Here is a 24,345-nt window from a genome sequence, read left to right on the forward strand (position 1 = left end):
ACAATAAGGCCCTGATATTACTCAGCACAGGAGAGGTCACTTCTTTTTGATAAACTGTTTTTGTTTATCAGTATTGTTCAAACCTTTGCTTCTGTGCTGGGTTGTGTTTGAATATTCTCTTAGTTTCTCTTGCAAATACAGATGCCAGAAACTCATTCATTCATTCATTCTCAGTTGCTTTCACGTGTTTTGTATTTTCTGTAAATGTTTCTATTTCCTCACGGACACCTCTCCCTTTCTGTCTCTCTCTCTGACTGACTATTACTACACACACACTCACAAAAACTGAGACAAATCTATTTTTTAAAAGTTCAGTTTTTGTTTGCTTTAATTTTTTCCTCCGAGTGTCAAATATACAGATTAGCTGGTTGCTTGAACTGAAACGACAAGTGAATTAACTGCACAACATTCTGCAACTATTTAAATAATCGATGGACCATTTTTAAAATTGTTCCAGTAAAAAACGACAAGGTCTCTCTGATTTCAACATCTCAAACAGCTTTATTTTCTTGCTTTGTTTCATCAGGAGATGCAATCATTAAGTTCTGCGGTGCCAGCTTGTGATCCATAACCTGATTTAAATGTGACACATCTTCCCTATTAGGGCATGTCTTTGGGCAGTGCTGCCAGCCTACAGCTCCTATTTTAAACCCTTCCCTGCATGCCCTGTTCTGACCACTTCAACTTTTCTTTCAACAGTGCATGTTGGAAATCCTCCACCATGTCAAAATGCTGACCCCTTAGCTTATATATAATTATGTGAAAGATGAAAAAGTTGCAGCTAGTTGCAGATTGAAGACTGGAAGCAACCAGTTTAGGTTGATTCCACCAGATATACTCTATTGGACGCTTCAGGTTTTACAGTAGAGCTTCGCACTGAAGTTCTCATCCCGGATTTCATTCTGAATTAGTGCAAGCCCCTGCAAATATCTTAAGAAATAACTATCATCCTAATCTGATGCACTGCCTTCATGCTTGGACACCGTGGGGAACTTTCACTCCAAACAGCAGTTTGGAGTGAAAGTTCCTTGCACTGGTGGAGCCTATTCAGCTTGTCATGGGGCAAGAGTTTGAGGAGACCATGAACAGGTTGCTAATCTGCCACAGGGGTAACACAGAGAGACTGACAAATCAGAATTTAACATGCACATCTTTGGACTGTTGGAGGAAACCTGAGCACTCAGAGTCACAGGGACAACATGCAAACTCCGCAGAGAAAGGCCCCAGCCAGTGGATTCAAACCCAGGACCTTTTTCTGTGCAAACCACTGAACCACATAATGCACCGCCCATTTAATTCCAGAGCTGCAGAAGGAGCAGACTTGAAGGGGAGATTGGCTAAATTTAAACCAGACATGGTTTCTGGTTTTAATGGTTGGAGTAACTGGACTTTCTGATTGCACCCCAAGTTATATCCTGGTGTTGGACTGTTGGACTGACTCTGGGAGATTGTAATGGCAGTTTTTCCACTATTTCTTGACATATGACTGACTGAAGAGTTCATAAAAAAAATATTTGGCAGGCTAAGCCCTGCACTTGTCTACAATGTCTTTCTTCTGCAAGCAAGAACATGAGAAAGCTTATTCTCCTCCCGCTAACGTTCAGCCTTACAGGGACTCTCTTCTTAGACAGGTGTGGTCCTCCTGTTGGAAGCGCAGTTTCCAGGCAGCATCTCTGTGTTGTTGTGAGCAGCTGCAGCTGTTAAATGATCCACAGCCATGTCTATCTTACTGTTTTTGAGAGGCGAGGTTAAAGCGTAGAGCATGAACTCTGAGCCCACTGACACTGGTTTTGGCAAACCTGCCATGGTGGTGACTTTAGATTCAGCGGAGATGGACGGCTCCCGGTCACGGCTGAGTGATGCTCGGAAGGAGTGCGGGTCCCCTGCACTGTGGTTGCTCCTGTAACTGTACCGGCGGCTGCGGTTCTGATAGTAACGGTTGCGGTAATACGATGAGCTTCGAGAGATGGGCGGCTTCATGAGCGAAGGCCGGCCTTTAGTGCGCAGCTGTCTGTGTTTTTCTATGAACACATGCACTGCCAGGACGCCCACCATCTCAGCCAGCACAAAGGACAGAGCTCCGAAATAAAAGGACCAGCCGTAGGAGTAGCTCTTCTTGTTGTCGCTCTGGCTGGGGTCACCTGAGTTGGCTGATATGTACACAATGATGCCAATGATGTTACTGAGACCTGCAGTAGTGTTCATAGAGATGAAGAGGGTCAGTCAGATGTTTATTTGTGGAGGAATTTTTGCAGTTGACTGACATGCTACACTCTATGGAGGACTAAAAGTGCAAAAATGTAAATTTAATTAGTTAAATAAAAAAAAATTAAAGACACCAGTTAAATGCACCAGAAATAACAATAATGGTTAACAAATGCTGAATGAATACAATAATTAATTAAATATGATACCAATTCTTGTTTCTATTTGATTTTCTTTTTTTTTTTGTATTTTTGTTACCTTTAAATGAATTTCCATTTATTTCCATTATTTTATTTTATTGTGTTTTTTTTTTTTTTAATTTGTTTTATTTCCTTTTGCTGTTAATATTACTTTTGATGAATTTAATGATAGAGAATTATTGAGTCGTTCAATCATTATTTATTTTTGGCCCTTTTGATCCTCCATACAAACAAGACAGTACAACCATTAAAACACCTGGAGAAAATAATTTTTTTTAAAAAAGATAAAATACCAGAAAGACTAACGTAGAAAAACATAATTAATAACAGTAAAAAAAAAAAAAAACAAGGGTATACATAAAATCTAACATCACTGACCAAAGCTTTTAATTCTGTGTTTCAGAATTATTAAGGGACTGAATGAAGAGTCACAATAATAATCATGCTGCTGAAACAACTCTGTGTGTCTGACCTGCAGAGACAAAGAGTATACCCGCAGTGAGAATGACATTATAGCGTGACTTGTAGAACTCGCTGGCAGCTACGCAGACACCCCCAAGAAATAATAACCCCACACTGAGGATGGGGAAGAGGCTGGAGGCTCGTACCGCTCCTGTGCAGAGGACAGGAGAACGAGGGTATTAAGACACCACGCAAATACCTCACACTGTCATCACAGCTGTTAAAAGTTCATGCAATTATTTGATACCCACGCAGTAAGTATTCAGCAGCGTCCTGCTCGTAGTCTGCATCGTCAGGAAAGTGATCGATGTCCTTGCAAACACCCCGAAATGTCCCTGAAAACAGAAAATCAGACAATTACTTCATTTTGTAACAAAAGTGGCTCAGCTTTGTCATTTTCCCCTGTCTCCCTCTTCTACTGTACTTGATGCAAATGTAAAATAAGCACAGGTATCTTCTCAGGTCGGTTTTTACTCATCCCGTCCACCTTCTAACCGTTTAACATGAATCAGTGCCCTCTTGTGGCCCTTTACTGTGTTTATATTGTGGTTGTGAGTTATGAGCATGCCCAAAGAGTCACTTTATGGCTTCACTTGTTCAGCCTATCAGATTTTAAACCTGGAAGACACAGTGTTGCAGTGGCTGTCCACACTCACTCATGTCATGTGATCACTTTTAGTTTTAGCTTGTCTCATTATGTATCATTACTGTGTGTTTTTCTGCTTTTGTGTTTCTTATTACCTGCAGATGGATCACAGATGTAAAGTCTTGCATTTCAGCATTGTTATATAACATTTTTAGACTGATGTACAGTAGATTTTTGTGTTAATGTCATCTTAATTTTAACAAATATTATTTTGCACAAAACCGTCTCCACAGAAAAAAAGAAGCGGGTATTTTTAATGACACTGCTGCCTCAGGAAAAGCACAAAGCTTAAAATGACCTGGGGTCTGAATTAGCTGCTGGTCCAAGCCTCTTCAGTGCTGTTCCTGAACACTGAGCGCCTCAAGTTGTGCTCATATTTATATCAAATCTTCTCTCTTATATTTCTACACTGGCTGTTTTCCCTGGATGTGGGTGTCATACGCTCAAGTGAAAAGACAAATATTCCACTATCGCTCAACGCTACTGTATATGGCCAAAGGAGCTTGCAAAGAAAAGCGTCTGGACTTCTTTAAGTTACTTGAAGACGTTTCACCTCTCATCCGAGAAGCTTCTTCAGTTCTAAGGTCAAATGGTGGAGAGTCCCAGATATAAACCTAGTGGGAGTATCCCCCCACAGAGGGACAAAAGGACCCCCTGATGATCCTCTAATCGCCTGAGCCAAGGTGTGAAACTGGGTGTGGGTCCCAATCAGCCAGAGTTTCGGGTGTGTTCATTGTGAAACCTGGCCCCACCTTATCATGCGAATTCCTGAGGTCAGATGGCCCAGGATGTGAGTGGGCGTTAAGGCGTCTGGGAAGGGATCTCAAAACTGGATTATAGATGGCAGAGAGTTGGTGTCGTAAACCCCCGCCTCTGTTCAAAGATGGTCGCTCACAGTGGACATAGATGGCTTCTTTCACTCCTCTTTCAAACCATCTGTCCTCTCTGTCCAAAATGTGAACATTGGCATCCTCGAAAGAGTGTCCTTTATCCTTAAGATGCAGATGGACTGCTGAGTCTTGTCCTGTGGAGGTGGCTCTTCTGTGTTGTGCCATGCGCTTGTGAAGTGGCTGTTTGGTCTCTCCAATGTAGAGGTCTGGGCATTCCTCGCTGCACTGTACAGCATACACCACATTGTTAAGTCTGTGTTTTGGCGTTTTGTCTTTCGGGTGAACCAGTTTTTGTCTGAGCGTGTTGCTGGGTCTGAAATGCACCGGGATGTCATGCTTGGAGAAAACTCTCCTGAGTTTTTCTGATACACCGGCTACATAGGGGATGACAATGTTGTTGCGTCTGTCCTTCTTATCCTCCCTCGCTGGTGTCTGGTCTTCTTTTCTGTGCCTCTTTGCTGACTTTAAGAACGCCCATTTAGGATAGCCGCACGTTTTGAGTGCTTCCTTTACATGTGTGTGTTCCTTCTTTTTTCCTTCAGGCTTAGAGGGAACATGTTCTGCCCGGTGGTGTAGGGTCCTAATTACTCCAAGTTTGTGTTCCAAAGGGTGATGGGAGTCAAAGAGGAGGTACTGGTCCGTGTGTGTGGGCTTCCGGTAAACTTCGATGTTGAGTTTGCCGTTCTCTTCAATGTGCACAGCGCAGTCCAGGAAAGGCAAACAGTTGTCCTTTGTGTCTTCCCTGGTGAACTTGATGTTTTTATCCACAGCGTTAATGTGCGCAGTGAAGGATTCCACTTCTTGTGTCTTGATTTTGACCCAGGTGTCGTCCACATATCTGTACCAGTGGCTGGGTACTCTTCCTTTGAAAGAGCCAAGAGCCTTCCTTTCCACTTCCTCCATGTAAAGGTTGGCTACAATAGGTGACACGGGGGAGCCCATGGCACAGCCATGTTTTTGTCTGTAAAAGCCTTCGTTGTATTTGAAATATGTAGTGGTGAGGCAGAGGTCTAACAGTGTGCAAATCTGATCGGGTGTGAAGTTGGTCCTGTCCTCCAAGGAGCTGTCTTCTTGTAGTCGTTTTCTGACAGTCTCCACTGCCTCCGTGGTGGGTATGCAAGTGAAGAGAGAGACTACATCAAAGGACACCATGGTTTCATCTGGGTCCAGGGTAAGTTTCTGGACCTTGTCAGTGAAGTCGGTGGAGTTCTTGATGTGGTGTGGGGTGTTCCCCACAAGGGGAGCAAGGATGGTAGCAAGGTGTTTAGCAATGTTATAAGTGGCTGAGTTTATGCTACTGACTATGGGTCTGAGTGGGACAGCTTCCTTGTGGATTTTAGGAAGTCCGTAGATGCAGGGTATGGCATCCCCTGGGTAAAGGCGGTGATATGTAAGGCGGTCAATAATTTTGTCCTTTTCAAAGTCTTGAAGGCAAGCTATAACTTTCTTTTTGTAGCTGCTTGTGGGGTCTCGCTTTAAGGCTTCGTAGGTATTATTGTCACTGAGGAGAGTAGTGATCTTTGTATGGTAATCTGTAGTGTTTAGGACCACGGTGCATCTTCCCTTATCAGCTGGTAAAACAGTGCTCCTTTGACTACGATGACCTGGATGACTGAGAACCTTCACAGACATACTGTATATGGCACAGAAAGATAATAACCCTCGTAAGTCGTGAAGGCTCTGATGCATCATAATGATGTCTGGAAATACAAACATCAGCCTTTGTAACCTTTGGCCGCGAGATGCCTTTTAGTATTTGCGCACACAGGATCATATTGACAAATGTGTCCCTGTGAGCCCGCCCTGATTGATCAGTATCGATGATGTGGCTCGGCCCCCATGGTTACCAAAACAAAACTCATTCATTAACAACAGATAAGCTGCGGCGAATAGGGCTGAGAGAAAAGATGTGAGGTGTAAAGTTATTCAAATTATTGTCACATTAGAAACAAGAGATCAGATCATCTGTCCCCATCTGGCTCAACAACAAATTTGTCTCTGAGCGCTTTTTTCGTGCATCACGATTATCTTCATCTATCTGCCTGTTTATGGCTTTTTTTACAATGCAGGCTAACTGACCAACACGCAGTCACACCAGACTGTTAAAGCACTGATGACCTCTGCATGCTCTGTTTCCTCTCCATTAAACCTTTTTTTTTTAGGTTGCCTTGGTTTTACGGGCGGCAGGGGCAGCAGCAGAGGGAGGGGATGCAAGGGAAGTGAGGAGGAAATCGAAAAGCCAAGCATTTTCTCTTCATTCAGAAACTTAGCAAAGCAAAACAGAACCAAGGATATAGGGTGAGAGAAGTATTGGTAGTGCTATTAAAGAGAAATGAATAATTAAAAATGTCATTTCTATCCATCATATAGCCAGGGCTAAACCTTCTCTATAGTCTTCTTTAAGGTGTGTCCTCATGACTCCAGCAAACAATCAAAATCTAATCACAGAAGCATCGAAGTGCAAATATGAGATGTCTGTAACAACAAGCCTTTTTCCTCTGAATGATTTCTGTGTTTAAGAGTTTAATGAAGCTATAAAAAGGAGAGATGGCCTCAGGTGTATTTTAAATGGCGTTTGTCTGCAAAGAGTCTTTAATGAAATCTTGGTGAAGTCTAGTCAAGATCAAATATTTAAAAAAGCCTGAAACAATATTTATCACGTATGAGGAAATCTAACATTTTTACTTTATTATTTACCAACTACCTACAAATTAAAATTTATGTACCAAACATTTGTTATATGTATAGTGGTATCATCTGCACAGTGCAAGTAAAAAATAGTTTTCACATATTAGTCACATATTTATAGTTACAATCACTATAACAGGGTATTTTTATGTCGGATTTCTACTTTTCGTGATACAGAATATAAATACTCCACTGAACTGTTGAGTGCAGAACATTTTCAGGTCTGTAATACTATTACTATGTTGTAATACTTTGTAATACTATTACTATGTAGCTGCTTTTGTATGATTTATCGATGTAGCAATTATCACCCAATAGAGAAACATGATGCACATCTTTGTTTATAAAATAACCCCTTTAGAGGCCTGCTTGTAAGAACCGACAGTGTTATTGCTATTTAATATTGAGTTGCCCATTTATATCCTATTTAATTGATTAGATTAACAAGTCATAGTCACATAAACACACCATAGTGCATATTTACTATGCTTAGATTGACCATTTTTGTTGTGTTTCACTCTGGGCTGTTTTATAAGCTTCTAATGTGAAACCACATGCAGGTGTAGTGTGACTCCCACCCTCCGTGCAGCAGGTCCTCCACAGACCGGAGTGGGTCAGGACCTCTTCGTTCTTGCGGACCGTCTCGTTGTCGCTCAGGGTCTTAGAGCGGCACACCCCTCGGGAGTACAGCCAATAGTCCGTTCCCACGGCGATGGTCATGAGGCTGAAGGCACAGAAAGCCCCTGCTGTGGTCAGAAGCATCATCACACCCCGGTTAAACACCCTCATGTCTCCTCCTCCCTCTGAGGACCGAGTCTGGCAGAGTTTAGAGGTTGTTCAAAACTTTCCCTCTGTGTCTGATCTTTGAGTTGATCCAGGAAGGAAACTCCGAGCACATCTTCTGCCGCCCCATTTTCCTCTAAACTATAAAACTTTGTTCACAAAGATGTTTCCATGTTAAAGGCACAGAAGCTTGATGTCATCTTGTTGGCTGTGCAGAACAAGTAAAGAAACGGCACTGAAAGTTGGAGGAAATGATAGAGGAAAGTAGTCTGGAGAAAATGGCATCAGCGGCACGTTTCTCGACTCGTTCTAGTTTGCTGTAGCCCAACTCTGCACGGCTCAGTCTGCAGAATGACCCCGCCTGTCTGATTGTATGTGTGTGTGCGTTTGTCCGTGTGTGTGTGTGTCCCTGTCACTAAGAATAGCACAGGCCTCATGCAAACCAGTTCATAGTCCACCAGGTCAGCACCATGGAGAGCAGCAAGAGAGCAGAAAGTAGTGCGCATTATTTTCTGGCAAAGACACAATAAAACCTTTAGCTCAGCCTAAAAACACTTCAATATAGAGCTGCAAAAAGGCAGCTTTACATTTTAAATTCAGTCTTAAAGTGGAGATAAGTGCCCGTGAACACTACAGCAGAGCTTCCATGTTTTGAAAAAATATAAAAAATAATCTGTAAATTTTGATTAATCTGACCAGAGACCGGTTTTCCACTTTGCCTCAGTGCATTTTAAGTGAGTGTCGGTTCAGAAAAGATGGAGACGTTTCTGGATCATGCTCACATGTGGCTTCTTCTTTGTATGATTGAGCTTTAAGCAGCATTAGTGGATTATAAAATGAACTGTGTTCACAGATGTCGCTTTCAGGAAGTGTTCCTGAGCCCATGCAGTGATTTTAATGTCATTCCTGTTTTGATTTCAGTGCTGCTTGAGGGCTCAAAGATCACAGGCATCCAATATCGATTTTCTGCCTTGTCTCCTGCACACAGCAAGATTTCCTCCAGATTCTCAGACTCTTTTGACGATATTATGCAATATAGATGATGAAATAAGTCTAAGTCTTCACAACCGTTCACTGAGGAACGTTCTGAAACTCTTTGCAGATTGAACCTCTACCCATCTTTAGATCTGAGAAACTCTTCCTCTCTACGATTTCCTTTTTATACCCAATTGTCTTACTGACCTGTTTCCAGTTAACCTAATTAACTGCAAAATATTTCCTTTTAGAACCATTTAGTTTTCCAGCCTTTTCTTCCCCAACTCCTCTGAGACATGTTGTTGCAATCAAAATTTTAACAGCAAATTTTCTCAATTCAAACATTTGATGTGTTTTCCATTTTATATTGTGACTAAAATATGAGATTTACGCAATGACGGGAGTCACCGCCTCCTTTCAAATTTAGGATCTAAATTCACCTCTTATATAAAGTCTTGGTCATTGTTACAGTCATGGTAAAAAGAAGAGCACAAACTGTCAGTTTTTAGATTTTACATATAAGGATATGAGAAGGAAAATAATTTAAATTTTTTTTTAATACAACCTCAAACAAACAAGAACACATGACATATTACACTGTGTAGTTATTTAACTAAAATTAAGCCATAATTTTAGAAGCACTCTGTGGGAAGAAAACTTATCAGCGTAAGGAGCGGCCAGGTGCTGCTATTCAAATGCACTTGATTAAACGATCATCAACAAGTGCGAACACTTCTACCAAAGCAGACGTTTGGCAGTCTGCTGCTCTGGAGCATCAGCAATGATGTTAGGGAAGCATCTGTGCCTGTCTAGCAATCTGGGAAGGGTCATAAGGAAGAGGTCAGCAAAGAAAAAGTTGGATAATTAGGGAGATGAAGAAGGAGTTCTGGGAGGCTAGGTGTACAGCAAAGAGAGAGGTGACAAAGGCAAAGGAAAAGGCTTGTAGTGAGTTGTGAGGCTGGACACTAAGAAAGGGAGAGGCAGAGAAAGGATGTGATAGAGATGGAAATGTACTAAGAAGTGAAGAGAGTGTGTTGAGAAGGTGGAAGGTGTGCATTGAGGGTTTCATGAATAAAGTAAAAGAGGAGGATAAATGTAGGATAGTGAAAAGTGCAGACAGAATGGAGAGTGTCAGGGGTGTATTCTGACAGAAGGATAAAGAGTAAAAGGGAAGTTCAGGTTGAGCTGTTTGGAGACAAAGTTAAAGAGGGAAGTTTGGACCCGTGAAGAGGTGGGATGGTCGATGTTTAAGAATCAGAGGAGGGTCATGATGTAATGAAGGAGGACGGACAGAGGATTGGTGTGACAGAGGACCCCTAAAGGGAACAACTGAAAGATGAAGCAGCCACATTTGGTGAAAACCAATCAGCACAAACATCTCATATCACCCGTCAAGCACGGTGGTGGAGGAATGAGGATTTGCAGCATCAGGACTCAGACACCTTTCTAGTTATTGAATCAACCGTGAACTCCTCTGCGTACTAAAGTATTCTAGACTCAAATGCGAGGCCATCTGTCTGATAGCTAAAGCTCGACTGAAATCAAAATCTGCAACAGGACAATGATCCAATGAAAATGAAAAAGTATACTTTCTTTGTGCCATGACTGTATGTATGCTGTATGTATAACCAATAATGCATAATCAGGTAGAACAGAACTCTCATGGGGCTTTTTCTTTGGCCAGGTTTACTCATTACATGTCCTTTAATATTAATATTGTCATCAGTATTCACTCCACAAGCATATCATACAAGCGATTAAAAGAATAAATGAGGATGTGACTATTTAAGGCTTTGCAAAGTGAGTGGCCATGTGTGTGAAGAAGCAAAAGCAATCAACCCCAACCAACGAGCTTCCTCGCTGTAAAATGTTTTGTTATGATCAATAACCGTTTCAGCTTCTCGACTAAACTGCACATTATTATATATATATGTCATTGGTGAACTTGCACAGGAGGCCTTTGAACACAGTGTTTCTGTTGAGAAGTTAAATGTGCACATTTAATAAGCGTTAATAATAGTTTCCAAGGAGCTGTAAGCAGAATCGGGCTGTAATCCTCTGCAGATTCATCAGTCCAAGCGACTTATTTCATGTTCTCACAGAGCCACTTGATACTTATTATCACTACAACTATAGAACTGCTCATTATAGCTGCTTTAATTTCAAGAATACAATACAGATTTAAAAATCTGTATCGCTTTCGAGAACAATCCCTCCTCTCCATCGCAGACATAATATGCATCTCGGTAAGAAATGAAGCACGATCACAAGATTGTCTTTGATATTTTTTGTGTAAAATGGAGTTAAAAGAGGCAAAAAAAAAGGAGAAAAACACAAGAGAGCCAGAGTTTCTGGAATGTTTTATGATAATTCATTTTAATGCATCTTTCTGCAGGTGTCTCTCACGCGCAGGTAAAGACAGCGCATGCAACACATGTACACTGTCCATTTACACAATCCCTTGGTTGCTTAATAAAAGTTGCCCACTTCCTCCTCCTCCTGCCTTTTTGCATAGTTAACACTTTACTCCCCCATCTTTTGCCCTCCCTCTGTCTTTCTCGTCTTATCACATTTCCTTAAAATGATATGAACGTTAACCAGGGGGGAGGGGGGGACGGAGATCAAAAGAAGATTTAAGGGAAGGAGGAGGAGGAGGAGGGGGGAAGAGAGAACGGGGGGGGGGGAGGAATAGTAGAGAAGTGCACGATAACATGAAAAACACTTCTAGCTCTACATCCCATTCCTATTCACACATACACACAAACACAGGTCATACAGCACCGTTACATCGATACGCTCATTTACAGACAGCCAGACAGTCTTTGCTCCGTGCTTTGTAAAGCAAACTGTGTAGCCACGCATATTCAAAACACTATTAAGAGATACAGCATTCAGAGTGGGAACTAAAACTTTGATTTTGGATATTTCAGAACTGACTCTGGACACCTGACGAGGTCCCCCCCCGTCGTCCGAGAGGTCGAAAGCAAGTCTTTAAACTACTGGACCAACAAACATGGCATGCATAGAGGAGCGGCACCACAAAGACTGTATAGGCCTACAGCACTAACCCACCGCATACGTACACAGTGCCATAGAGAAAGAGATTAAGCTAGAGAAAGACGTTTTTAAATATCTCTGCCGAAACAGGCATTTGGGGTGGGGGGTCTTTTTTTTTTCCTTTTTTAATTTTTCTTTTTGCATCAATTTGGAAGACGAAACGTGCTTAAGACTAAGTTCAGGACTAACTTAGACATGAGGTTATAAATCAGAGCTTTTTGAATTCAAAACCAACCTTCATCCAAACCGCAGCCTGCACAGACACACGTGTGTGTGAGCGAGCGTGCATGTACATATTGATCATTGTAGGCTCATGATGCAACTTCCACAGGCTGAAGAGAAGAAAATCAAGTAAACAGACACTCTTGTTGGTGATCAATAGAGCACGTACACACTATTAGCACATTCACTGTGACTCTTGATCACCGCTCTTCGTACTGACCGGCTCACTGTGAGGTACTGGGAATGCTAACCACCTGGAGTTTTCTGGAAACTGGCCACCAGCGGGCTTTGTTTCACACTGCTGTCTGTGTGTTTGTGGAGCTAATGTGACGGTTTATGATTTGCCCAGTTTAGATGCTGGTGTGGGTCGAGACTGAAGACGGCGCGGCTCTGAGTCCTGATCTGATGCTGGATGGGTCTTTAATGAAATGTGGCTGGGCTGTACAAGCTGGAGTAAAGTCCGGCCTCTAACCAGCCGGAAGTCATCAGACTTGTATGATGAATTCTGGGTTGGTGTAGGAGAAGCCTTGAAACTCGTTCTGGTCAAGGTTCATGATGAAGAGCTTGTCTGTTGGCGTCAGCTCCACCACCATCTTTGTAAACTCCTTGTCGAAGTTGCAGACATCTCTGCGTGTTTTCTGACACACACACGCACAAAAAAAAAACCAAACAAACAAAGAAGGAAGAAAGAGAATAAAGTTAGAGCGTATTTGTAAAAGAGGTTTTTTTAAAAAGGCGGTTCAGACAGAGGGTTGACAACAAGGAATTAGAACATCTATGTTAGAAAAAGCACAAAGATGAAGCGAGGAGGCAAATACTTGTGACACAAGCAAAGACACAGTTTGATCATTTGCAGAGGTGGGACAAAGTCAGTGTCTAGTGCCTGAAGTCTAGAAAGTCAAATTCAACGTCCAAAATCATGTGATGAATTCAAAATCAGTCCATAAAACACTAAAATATCCTGAAAACCTGCTTCAGTGAGCTGCAGTCTTGTGTTTTTGGCTTAAGGTTTATAGGCCTCAGCTCCACTTGCTACTCTTTTTCTGCAGTGTAAATGACCAATGATGGACTGATTATACACGTCCACAGTCATGACACTTTAACTGATTGATGCTCAATCATCCAGGTAAGTAAATCCTAAAGATTGATTCTGTTCATCTGGATGAGGATGTACACATCCTGGACAGGGAGGAATGCTGGTTTGAGCGCAGAGTCAAGAAAGCCATTTACACGGAAAGGGAAAGACCATCTCTGAATCGAGGGGGGGGGGGGCTAAGGGTACATCTTTTGCCATCTTAAAATGCTGAGATTGCAGCCATTCCACTCGCCTCTGTCAGTGGGCCCCAGGGTGGCTTGCCATCACCAGTGTGTGAATGGGTGGATGACTGAATGTGTAGAGCGCTTTGGGGTCCTTAGGGACTAGTAAAGCGCTATACAAATACAGGCCATTTACCATTCCCCAACTCTCTGTAAATGGTACTCATGGTCTTTGATCAATGGTCATGACAATTTGTGCATTAATGATCAAGGAACTGACCTCACAGCCCATTGTTCATTTATTGGGCTGGTTTCAGTTATTGTGCAAATGTACTGTTTATAAGGTTGGGGAAACCTGCAGTCAGCTGAGACTGAAGAAGTCACCTGGATGAGTGACTCCTGCTGAAAACGCTGCGTCCAGATGAACAGAATCAACCTTTTGGGATTTAACTGATTCAGTTTTTCATGCTTTCAAGTTTGACGTCAGCAGCATGTAAGAGCAAAGCTTTTAAATCCAAACTGATGATCTGAAGTCTGCAAAAACGCTTCGTAGAGCTGAGGGCAAATGAAGACTCTCGACCCCTTGAGTTTGTCTTAATAGGGAAACTCTGTGAAATGGTCATAATGTGATTATATTGTTCAGGTCAGCTTTAGTCTTTGGGTTGAGGTGATTATAAAGTCATTTCAGGTCAAAGGACTTAAAGTTAAAACAATAATCTAACATTCATATGAACACTCAAACTGATTTGGTATCCTGATATCCTCACTTTTTCTTACTGGTCTTTTAAGGTTTCCTGTCATCATCTGTTTCAGTGTCCATATGAGCATCTGGATATTTTTTTATGAATCAGTCGTGTGGGCTGCGTGTGCGGTTTTGATGTCAGAGTCCAGTGTAGTCCACACCTCTGATCACTAGTAAAAGGTGGCACCACCAAAACTGTTAGACTGAGCACGACAGATCAGATTCCAAATAGACTGAGAAAGCAAGTGGATACCAAACAAAACACACCCTGCGGACGAACCCAGAACAACTTCTGACAACTTCAACAGCACAGATGCAGAAAGACCCAAGACAAACTTCCAGAGCCAGAGAGAGACAGAGGAAATGTTCCAGTACAGAGCAGACGAGGATCGATAAAAGAGACCTGCTGAGGACCAAACCACAACCGAAAGGATTTCACACAGGGAGGTGAAGCAGTGAGCCCAAGACACACGAGTCACTCACACACACACACACACACACACACACACACACACACACAGAGTTTTAGTTTCCTACCTCCTCGTTTCATCACAGGGCTTCCAGCTGAAATGACTTTCCCCATCTCTACCACTGGTCCACGTGTACACCATTAGTGCACGAAGCAAGTGTATGTTTGTGGCTTCAGAGTGTTTCATTGATTCATTGATTAAAACTTGGTGTAAGGAGACTGAGTAACAATAATCACACAGTATATTTGGATTTATGTTTTTGATAACCCTAAGCTCTTCAAATTATAAATCAGACTGATGGTTTATGTGTCACAAGCTTTAAAGATGCTAATAAATCAGTTTAAACCTGTGACTGATTAAATTTTGTAGGTGCCACAGTTAAACCATTCAAGTTTTATACATTTTTATTAAATTTTTCATACGTCTACATGACAGCATTAGAATTATTTTGGCCGTGCGGTGGGTTCAATCTTCATAAAGCTGGTGCAGGTGTTTTCACAAAATAGTCGAGCATCCAGATGTAAGAAGACTCCATTCAAATACAGGAGTAGTAATTTCACTATTGACCAAGTATCACAGCAGAGTCATTTTAAATGATTTGATGCGTCAACAAATATAAAATGTGCAACTGCCCGGCAGTCCAACCTCAACTCAGACAACAGTAACAGCGATGTGACGCAAACGAAATACAGATACAGAAATTTCCTACACTGACCTTTTAAAGGGCTCACTAGTGTCCTGCTATGTCTCGACCACAGACAGCGTAAAACAAGGACGTAGCTTAAAACTGTGCCGTAAACCTGCGCTCTTTTTAACAGCCAGCAGGGGGCGATAGCTGGAATTTTAAAAAATGACTTCCGGTCCTCTATAAATTTAAGGGCAAAGCGCCGCCCGACTTTACCTCAGTAAACATTTTCCTGCTCCAGTTTATCTGCTCAGTCACTCCTTTCATGTCATACTGAATTAAAAAGATGATAATTTTTAAAAATCTTGGTACACAGTTCATTGTGATTGATTAGTCGTTAGCCAATGAGCATGAGCATAGTCTTTTTATTACAAAAATGCAGTTTCAATCATTATTTAGGCATCCAAATTCTTTTAGTTTTTGTCGACTAAATAAAAGATTATCACAGACTAAACCCAAAGTTGATTCATTCGACTAAATTATAAAGTGTAAATGTGTTTTTACCGGTGAGAGCTGCTCCACATGGTTTACAAAGCGTCTTATTTCCCTTAACATCAACTGTGAAATGTTTCCATATGTTTGCTCTTTCCTTCATCTCAAGCATTAAAATCTTTTCACGTTTTCATGAGAAACCAGAAGCATGGGAGATTACTTCTGATTGGATCACTTCCAAACTCATCCTGCCTTTCTACACAGCCCAATCAGTTTGGATCGGAACATTTTCATCTCGTTTTTATTCACTAACAAAAGTGTCAAAGGGGCATTTTGATCATAGCTTTTATTTAGTTATCTCGTTTGTCAGAAAAAAAGGTGTTTTATTGTTGTTGGTGGCAGAAGCTTTAAACTGGGGGCTTCATTAACTAGTGCGTATTATCACTGTAGCTACATCCATCCGTCTCTGGTCTTTGGGAAATCTTTAAAAATTGTGCTAAAGCTTTCATAACTATTGTGAATGAGGGCAGCCTAGCAGATATTAGCTGTTGCTATTCTGCACTGTATGTGTGTTAAATGACACTTTTCCCAAACCAAGTCTGAATTTATGTGATGAGTTAGGGGACTTTTCACAGACCACTGAGAATTTGTGGTCCCTCTGCTTGGATGGGGGTATCTGATGCACTGTGTTTGGGTGCAACAACATTAACAAAGCAGACACAGCAGAAGTAGTCTGGTAGGCATCAGTGAGTATATTATCAGTTTCCAGTCATACAGGACAATTACACAATCCACTGAAGCATCTCTCTCATCCAGAAACAATGTATCCAAATACAGTATCTCTCTGATATATAGAACTCAATATATATATATAATTTTCTCTGCACTCTCTCTTGTTATTTCAACATGTATTCCTCACCATTGCCATCATCACAATAAGTGCTTTTTCATCTGGAAGAATAGTTTTTCAAGAAGCATTTTTGTAAAACAAACCCTTTGATATCGCCTTCCTGTCTCTTTTTTTTTTCTTTTCTTTTTGATACGAGCTCAAAGAACATCATTTGACACACTGTTACTACCCTGCATCGTTACACAGTTACAAAAGTTTAATACAACTCAGACAGTTCTTTTGATATATGAAAATTATGGGATATTGTATTACTTGTGAACAGAAACTATAATGCATATAATTATACATGTACTGCAAAATGGCACAAAATGGCTGCCTTCATCACAGTTGTTGAGTTGTTTCACAGCCTTGTGAATTCTGGACTTTATTTTGGCACTTTTGGACATCCTGTTTCTGTAAGCTAACAGACTACCAACTTCATAAAACTCTAAACACCTTCATCATATGTGAAATTCTCCAAAGATGGTTGTGCACAAGCAAAGAGATATGATCTCTGTCATTAAAAACAGTGTAACTGTGGAGATTGTTTTCGGAAATTGATCATGAGAAGAGCTTTAAAAAAAAGAAAGAAAAAAAAAACCAAACAAACAATGAAATTAAAAAAAAAAAAAAAAAATCACTAAGTTGACGCAGATTTTAGACAAAAGTAAACATTCGGAAAAATGATTAGTAGTCAAACAATCATAGCAAAGCAATTGGTCAATTTTCACTTACACTGCATGAATTACCAACATGTGATCATAGTACACTCATCAATATCACCGATAGGTTGTCATAGTCAATATGCAATTACAAAGGAGGGCAACATAGAGACGGAGCAGGCTAAAGTCGGCCCTGAGGTCTGACTCCGACATCAGCCTGCCGGTGTGAGCAGCCGTGTGGCATTTAGGAGCGAGCAACATGTCTGTACTAAAGATAAAAATACAGCCAGTAGAGCTGCTACAAGAGCAGCAGTGTAACGTGACGCGCTAAACTACAATAAACTCAGAACAGTGTCGCTGCTGCAAACAAGATTAGCCGCCTACTGGCACCTTGACACTTGATTATTTTAGTCGCATTTCAGTGGAGCACCTGTCTGCATTTCATGTGTGAACATTATTTAGGAAATACAAGAAATACATCCGATTCAATTTTTTTCTGAAAGTCAGATGAGACGATAAATATCACCCATGTTTATGCAGAGGTGTTAGCCTGGTTTACTGTGAAAAATGGAAGCTGGGGGGGACGAGCTAGCCTGGTTCTCCTCACTAATGTGGCAACAATAACTACCATTAACTACACAAAAATCTTTATTTAATGTTTTAATCTTTGAAGCAAATGTAGCAACCTGCAAGGCAAAGGTTATTCAACTGAGAGGGTTAGCAGAGCTAGATTAATGAGCTAGTGGCTAACTGCTAACCAAGTCTTTCATTTTTTTTTCTTTGCGCAATGTGTATAAAAAAAACTGGCAGCTAGACTAATGTTTTACTGTTTGTAGCTAACAATCTTCAAAATATAAATTGTTACTCAATGTTTAGCACTGTTAACCGTTTGTGCTCGCTAGCAGTTTAACTGTGCAAATTCATGCTAATTTGCACAAAAAGTATGACAGACTGGAATATTTATTTTTAATATTAACATATTTACTAAAAAGATACCACCCTGCTTTGTAATATTTAAAAGTTGGTAATCAAGTTGTTTAGGAGTTATACTTTTAATGGGTCGCTGTTTGTGTGCTACCTATCAAACTTTACAGCAGTGCCAGAAGGTAAACCAACCAGTTTGCTCAAGGACAGCTAAATGCTACCTTTCAGTGTCATCATCTGTCATGTGGCTCTTTCCTTACATGCCACTGATGTCCTTTAAGCAACTTAGGGAGGTTTTATATCATGTAACACTATTTTACCAACCAGGATATCTGTGCTAGTGTGCTTGCTAGCTTCCCCATAAAGCGAGACAGTTGTACTGCTTTGTTTAAGAGTTTAAGCCACAACTCGCAGCTTTGTTGTGTTGCATATCTGTAAAACCACAGAGACATGTTAATCTGCTTTACTTCTGGTTACCTTATTGTTGAGATTAGAAAGAGCCAGGCTAGCTATTTCTAGGTGCTTCCAAACTTAATGCTAACTGCTGGTCAGCAACCCCTGGTAACCACCTGATGCTAAGGAAAAGCGTGTATTTTGTGACCAGCTGGTAAGAGGTTGCTGGCTGTTGCTAGGTGAAATTGGTCACAAAGAGGGCTGTGGGCTGAAAACCTCCATGCAGTTAGCTTATATGGAACACGCAGATTTGTCTGAAAAGACTCACAGTACTTGCAAAATGTTCGCCTTTAAAGTAAAAGTTGTGTCTTACTGCTGCAACCAAAATATTTTAAAAAGCACAACTTTTACTTTGAAAGCAAACGGTCTTTTTTTAAGTTTCACTAAAATTTGGAGAGTAACTATAGAAAATATTTGGCATCTTCCACGTAGAAATAGCATGCAGGTTTTGGGTGCAGCAACCTCTGTGCAACACTTTTTACCTAGCAACAGCCAGCAACCAGTCTCCAACCAGTCAGAGAACACACATTTTACGTTGCCAGGGGGTTGGGAAGTGTGTGACTGAGGCTTAATCCCTACCTAGCTACAACGCCACGTACATTAACACTAGAGTGATATTATTAGCTATCAAATTGTGATGAGTTAAAAGGAAAAGACACATTTCCCAAAATGTTGAGTGATTTCTTTCACCCTTCCAAATACAATATGAAATATGAAATTGTGATTTATTTATTTTTTTGTACAGTATGTGTGGTGCAAGAGATACTAATGCAGACCAGTAATATGCGGCATGGTCAGTGATCTGTGTAGGAGTACTCAGGGTTAACAAATGAGAAGCCTTGGAATTCTTGCTGGTCCAGGTTGACTATAACGTCCTGATCTGGGGGGGTCAGCTCTGGGGGATGGCGTGTGAAAAAGCGGTCAAAGTTCTCCGCATCACGCCCACACTGCCATGGAGAGGAGAGGAGAGAGATGGGGGGGATGCAGTGAGTTTGATGAAGGATGACAGGAAAAAAAGGACAACAAACAACAAAGAGAAAAAAGAGAAATACAACTAAAATATGGCATCAACCAATCAAATCATTCACAGCCGAAACTGTGGATTTCCATTGGTCCATACGTGAGCCAGGTGACATCTGCCTTCATCATTGGTGACTACACTCACAAAAAATAAATAAATCAGCTCTGCATTGGTGAGTGTAGTGACCAACGGCAGGTGATGGTTGGGTTTGAAAGATGAGCAAACTAATCCTGATAACTTACCTTAAAGGTTTGAGCAAACTGTGGCATTTTCTTCACTACTGTGCAAAGATTTCTAAGGCATTTAGTGAAGGCTGATAAAGTGAACAGCTGAAGTGAGTCAGCGTGTCATATACTCACAGCTTTCGGTTTGAAAGGCGGCTGGACTTCCTTATTCTCCAGTTTTTCCCAGTCTATGTAGCGGAAGAAGGCGTGCTCCTTGATGTCTCTCTCACCTTCTGGGCCGCAGCCCAGACGCTTAGCCGGGTGTTTGGTCATCAGCTAGAGATTACACACAGACATACAATGCAAGATGAGTCATATTCGTTTAGTCTTTTTAAAACGGACCCATAATCAATCTGTAACATGTATGCATTACATAAAGGCAGCATTTTTAAATTAAAACACAGCAATGCAGAGTCATTATGTCATGCAAAATATTATTAATGAGATGAAAAACAGTGATCTTTATTAATGTGTACTGTAACTATTTAACGCATTAGTAAACAAATAAAAAGATATCACAGATGAGGAGGTGTGGAGGGCAAATAAACAAGTACAATCATCGTTTGCTGCCACGAGCTGTTAAGAGGCAGTTCAGCCTCACTGCTGGAGGGTGCGCACTAACACGCAGCAGCCTTTATAATATGACGAACCCTCCAGTGCTCAGAGTGAAAAACAAGCAGAGGTTTCAGGGGCCACATTAGGAGTTACCCTGCATGTATGCGCATACAAGCATGTTTTCTTACCCCCTTGCAGATAGCAACTGCTTCTTTGGACATGGATTTAGGGTATGAGACGTGATGCTCCATGATGGACTGGAAAAGCTCATCTTCATCTTCACCATCGAAAGGCGGCTAGAGAGGCACAAATGCGGACCCTTTTTTTTAGTTGTTGTTTTGGTAAAAAAAATAATAATAACAATAATAATTTAAGAGGGTAAGCAGTAGATGAATACAAACCTGTCCAGCAAGCATTTCATAAAGCAGGACTCCAAAAGCCCACCAGTCCACAGACTTCCCATAAGGCTGATAGGCTATGATCTGCAAGAGAAAGAATAGGGTTGCAATCAATGTCTGAAAGATTAAAATAAACCAATCGACAACTAGACAGTGGCTAACCCGTAAAACACACCTCTGGAGCGATGTAGTCTGGCGTCCCACAAAAAGTCTTTGTGGTAACGCCATCAAGCATGTTTTCTTTACACATTCCAAAATCTGCAATCTTTATATGGCCCTCAGAGTCCAGCATCACATTGTCCAGCTTCAGATCCCTGCAAAAACATCCAAACGCACAGATGTTACTCACATCTGTAAACTAAAAGGGACCGGAAACTACACGCGAGTAGCCGAGCTGATTCAAAAACCATCTCACCGATACACAATGCCCTTGGAGTGAAGGAAGAACAGGCCGATGGCAATCTCAGCAGCATAGAACCTAAAACAGAGGCAAACATCCGTCTTTAACTGTAAGGTGCGTTTGGTGATGCTCTGATCTCTCCTATTGAAGCCCTTCAGAGAGGTTAAAGTGTGCCTCATGCATTTTCATTTTTTTAAGCACCACGAATGACAAAAACATCAACATTTGTAAGTATAACGCACAAAATGCATAAAAAGTTAATTTTATAACAGTTTTGGCTGCCACTTTAAGTAATGTATAACCTTTCTGAGCTGCAGAGCTTTTACTGCAAAGGAACTCGTCTCTCCTCATACACGGATCTGCGCAAGTGTTAAAACAGGAAGTACCTGTTAACCTGTCATCTGGTAAAGGTTTATCTTGACCTTAAGTTTGCACAGTCTTCAACAAAGATGCCAGCATTATGTGAAGACCAGCTGCTGAGTGCATGAATGTAAATACAGACAGTTAAGGATTATGTGACAACAGTGGCAGAAAAAGGTAGGTGCTGCTTCATCCCTGTAGCTACACCGGAGCTATGTTAGCAAAGCTTTGAGGTGGAATACACAGTTTAACTCGCCATCTGTTTAAACATTTCCTATTAAGGGCATGTTTTGATTGTGCTTGTGTAAACACCATGTGTGTAGATACAGGCTGAGAAATAGCTCTGTTAACTTGCATTATGTAATGTCATGCTAATTAGCCACGTGCACATGTTGCTTACGTTAATGAGCCAAGTGGAGCGGCGGTAGTTAGTCCCTAAGATTCCCTGAGCTGTTATGTTTATTGGGCACATATTACACTTTTCATTTTTTTTCCTCTTTCATGCAGTACGGGAAATAAAATGAAACTACCATAAAAATAAAGACTGTTCATTTCTTTTATAAGTGAACAAGGGGGGTCAAATTTCTTTTTTCTCCAGCTATATATGAAGATAAAATGGCAATTTTTTATCTCACTCAATGTAAGTCAAAAGCTCTTTTTTCAGACTAAACACTGAGTCAATGAGAACAGATATGTTTAATGAGGTCATCACAGGAACACAGCTGTTCAAACCTTCTGTTTGCAAGATGGAGCCAATCAAAGCGTGGCCGACTTAATGGAAGGAAGAGGAGAGCCAAAACTGCTCGTTTGAGACAGTGAATTAATTCAATTCAATTCAATTTTATTTATATAGCGCCAAATCACAACAAAAGTCGCCTCAAGGCGCTTCATAGATACAGAGAAAAACCCAACAATCATATGACCCCCTATGAGCAAGCACTTTGGCGACAGTGGGAAGGAAAAACTCCCTTTTAACAGGAAGAAACCTCCGGCAGAACCAGGCAATTAACTGACGAGCTGCACCGAGATCCAGTAATGTATAAAAAAGGATTATTTGGAATTGTGAATATGCAAAGTTATCTTAGTCCTGAAGTGCGATTTGGAGATCTGGAGTATTGTTGCATCACTTATAAGTAAGAAAGCAAGAACAGACGAGGAGAAGCAAAAACAAGATAATAATGGTGGCACATCAACTTTGATGTGAAACTAAACTTATTAGTTAAGGAAAGGCAATGTCTGGATGCCAAATTCTGTTTTGTTAATCACCACTGAGTTTCTTAAGTGGGAGATTGTTTAAGAGCATCGAAATGCTTGATTCTCTTCTAGACTCACTGTCTGTGTGTGTGTGTGTGTGTGTGTGTGTGTGTGTGTGTGTGTGTGTGTGTGTGTGTGTGTGTGTGTGTGCGCGCGCATGCATGCACTCACACAGCATGAGGCTCCTTAAACTTGCCGACCTGTTGGATATGGTACATAAGGTCTCCTCCATTAATATACTCCATTACAAAATACAATCGGTCCTAGGAGCAATAAAGAAGAAGCAGGAGACCAGAAGAGAGGAATAAATTATTCAGAATCACAGTTTACCGACAGGCTGATAATTACACAGTTCAAATTTACACAGTAAACAGACCAAAGCAAACAAGCCATTGAAAGCACTCTGATAACATTATAAAAGATAAGAAAGAAGCTGGTCTCGCTTCAAGCTGTCTCACCATGGTTTGGAAGCATGAGTGCAGCTGAGTGAGGAAAGGTGGTTTTCCTGACAGGGCGAGGACTCTCTTCTCCACCATGGTGCACTCCACGTCATCGTCTTGGATCACCACGTCTTTTTTCAGGATTTTGATGGCGTACAACTCATCTGTGCCTTTCCTCTCAGCCAGCATCACCTTTGAGGGAGTCAACCAAAGGAAATCAGTGAGTTTTAAAGAGATTTAATTCTGCCCACCGGCTGCCATGTTTACATCAGAAACATGACATTTCTACTGACGCGTGCCCCACCTTGCCGAAGCTGCCCTTGCCCAGAACCATGATGAAGTTGAAATCTGAGAGCTTGACGCGGTCCTGATTGCCGTTGCTGTCGTACTTGCACACCGAGGAGGAAGAAGAGGAGTCAGTGGGCTTCCCTGGACCCACTCTCGCTCTCTAGAGAGAGAATTAAAATGGAGAAGGGGGAAGAAGTAGTTTATTAGAGAACAAGAAATAGGCAAGAGCACAAATTAAACCAGTCGTCATTCTCGTCGATTTCTGTGAGTCTTACCTCAAGCCTTTGCCGTAGCTCCTCATTACCGTCCTCTCCATCTGGCTGGACGGGAACATTAAAGTATTCTCCTTCCTCCTGGGACAGCAGCTTAAACCTAAACCCCAGAATGAAAGCAGAGCATTGCCAGACAAAATCCAGGATTATCACCAGACTATGACAACAAAGCCTCCTAAACATTCACACCCCTGCACGTCCTGCCTGTACCATTTCTAGTTACACCTGTGTAATTTTCTCACCATCCATCTATCCCTTGTTTCTGTAGCTCTGAGATCCCAAAGGACAGTGATCCCATGAAGTCATTCCTGCTGGTCAAATCCCAGTCCCAGACCTCTACTGACAGACGGCGGTCCTTGTCAGTTTCTTTGAGGTTGCTAAAAGGAAAAAAATGGAGGACAGTCAAACGGGAGATAAAGCGTGTTCCTAATATAGCTAAAAATGAAAACCTGAGATCACAGTCCTCTCATCTCTCTCTGTACAAACTTAAA

At 41.3% G+C, this 24,345-nt stretch overlaps 2 protein-coding genes across 3 annotated transcripts in view; both read right to left on the reverse strand.

Annotated features, from left to right (window-relative positions):
* Window positions 1-481: 481 nt before the first annotated feature.
* On the reverse strand, window positions 482-8,432 carry cacng3a (calcium channel, voltage-dependent, gamma subunit 3a). Its single transcript, XM_084931804.1, has 4 exons — window positions 7,670-8,432; window positions 3,119-3,202; window positions 2,878-3,018; window positions 482-2,189 (listed from the first exon to the last, which is right to left on the reverse strand). The coding sequence occupies exons 1-4, from the start codon at window positions 7,878-7,880 to the stop codon at window positions 1,624-1,626; spliced, it is 1,002 nt and encodes a 333-aa protein (XP_084787930.1). The 5' UTR covers window positions 7,881-8,432; the 3' UTR covers window positions 482-1,623.
* A 2,760-nt stretch (window positions 8,433-11,192) lies between these two features.
* LOC146385827 (protein kinase C beta type-like) overlaps window positions 11,193-24,345 on the reverse strand; it is a 38,998-nt gene continuing 25,845 nt past the window's right edge. Inside the window, exons 7-17 of one of the 2 annotated variants that reach the window (XM_084931801.1) lie at window positions 24,097-24,231; window positions 23,858-23,954; window positions 23,599-23,742; window positions 23,313-23,486; window positions 23,026-23,117; window positions 21,256-21,318; window positions 21,016-21,154; window positions 20,844-20,924; window positions 20,631-20,738; window positions 20,023-20,163; window positions 11,193-12,766 (exon numbers count right to left, since the gene is read on the reverse strand). In XM_084931801.1, the coding sequence (XP_084787927.1) occupies window positions 12,614-12,766; window positions 20,023-20,163; window positions 20,631-20,738; window positions 20,844-20,924; window positions 21,016-21,154; window positions 21,256-21,318; window positions 23,026-23,117; window positions 23,313-23,486; window positions 23,599-23,742; window positions 23,858-23,954; window positions 24,097-24,231 (1,327 nt within the window). In that variant the 3' untranslated portion in view covers window positions 11,193-12,613. Of the gene's footprint in view, window positions 12,767-16,446; window positions 19,590-20,022; window positions 20,164-20,630; window positions 20,739-20,843; window positions 20,925-21,015; window positions 21,155-21,255; window positions 21,319-23,025; window positions 23,118-23,312; window positions 23,487-23,598; window positions 23,743-23,857; window positions 23,955-24,096; window positions 24,232-24,345 lie in introns of those variants that run through there. The other variant, XM_084931803.1, reaches the window with a different exon arrangement.

The sequence above is a fragment of the Perissodus microlepis genome, chromosome 6 (assembly GCF_051167445.1).
Source record: "Perissodus microlepis isolate ML-2025 ecotype Zambia chromosome 6, ASM5116744v1, whole genome shotgun sequence".
NCBI lineage: Eukaryota > Metazoa > Chordata > Actinopteri > Cichliformes > Cichlidae > Perissodus > Perissodus microlepis.

Coding starts and splice junctions, on each gene's coding strand:
- cacng3a (XM_084931804.1), bottom strand. CDS start 7,880: ATGAGGGTGTTTAACCGGGGTGTGATGATGCTTCTGACCACAGCAGGG. Junction 3,019..3,118: donor CGCTGCTGAATACTTACTGC/GTGGGTATCAAA, acceptor TCCTCTGCACAG/GAGCGGTACGAGCCTCCAGC. Junction 2,190..2,877: donor TATACTCTTTGTCTCTGCAG/GTCAGACACACA, acceptor ACACTACTGCAG/GTCTCAGTAACATCATTGGC.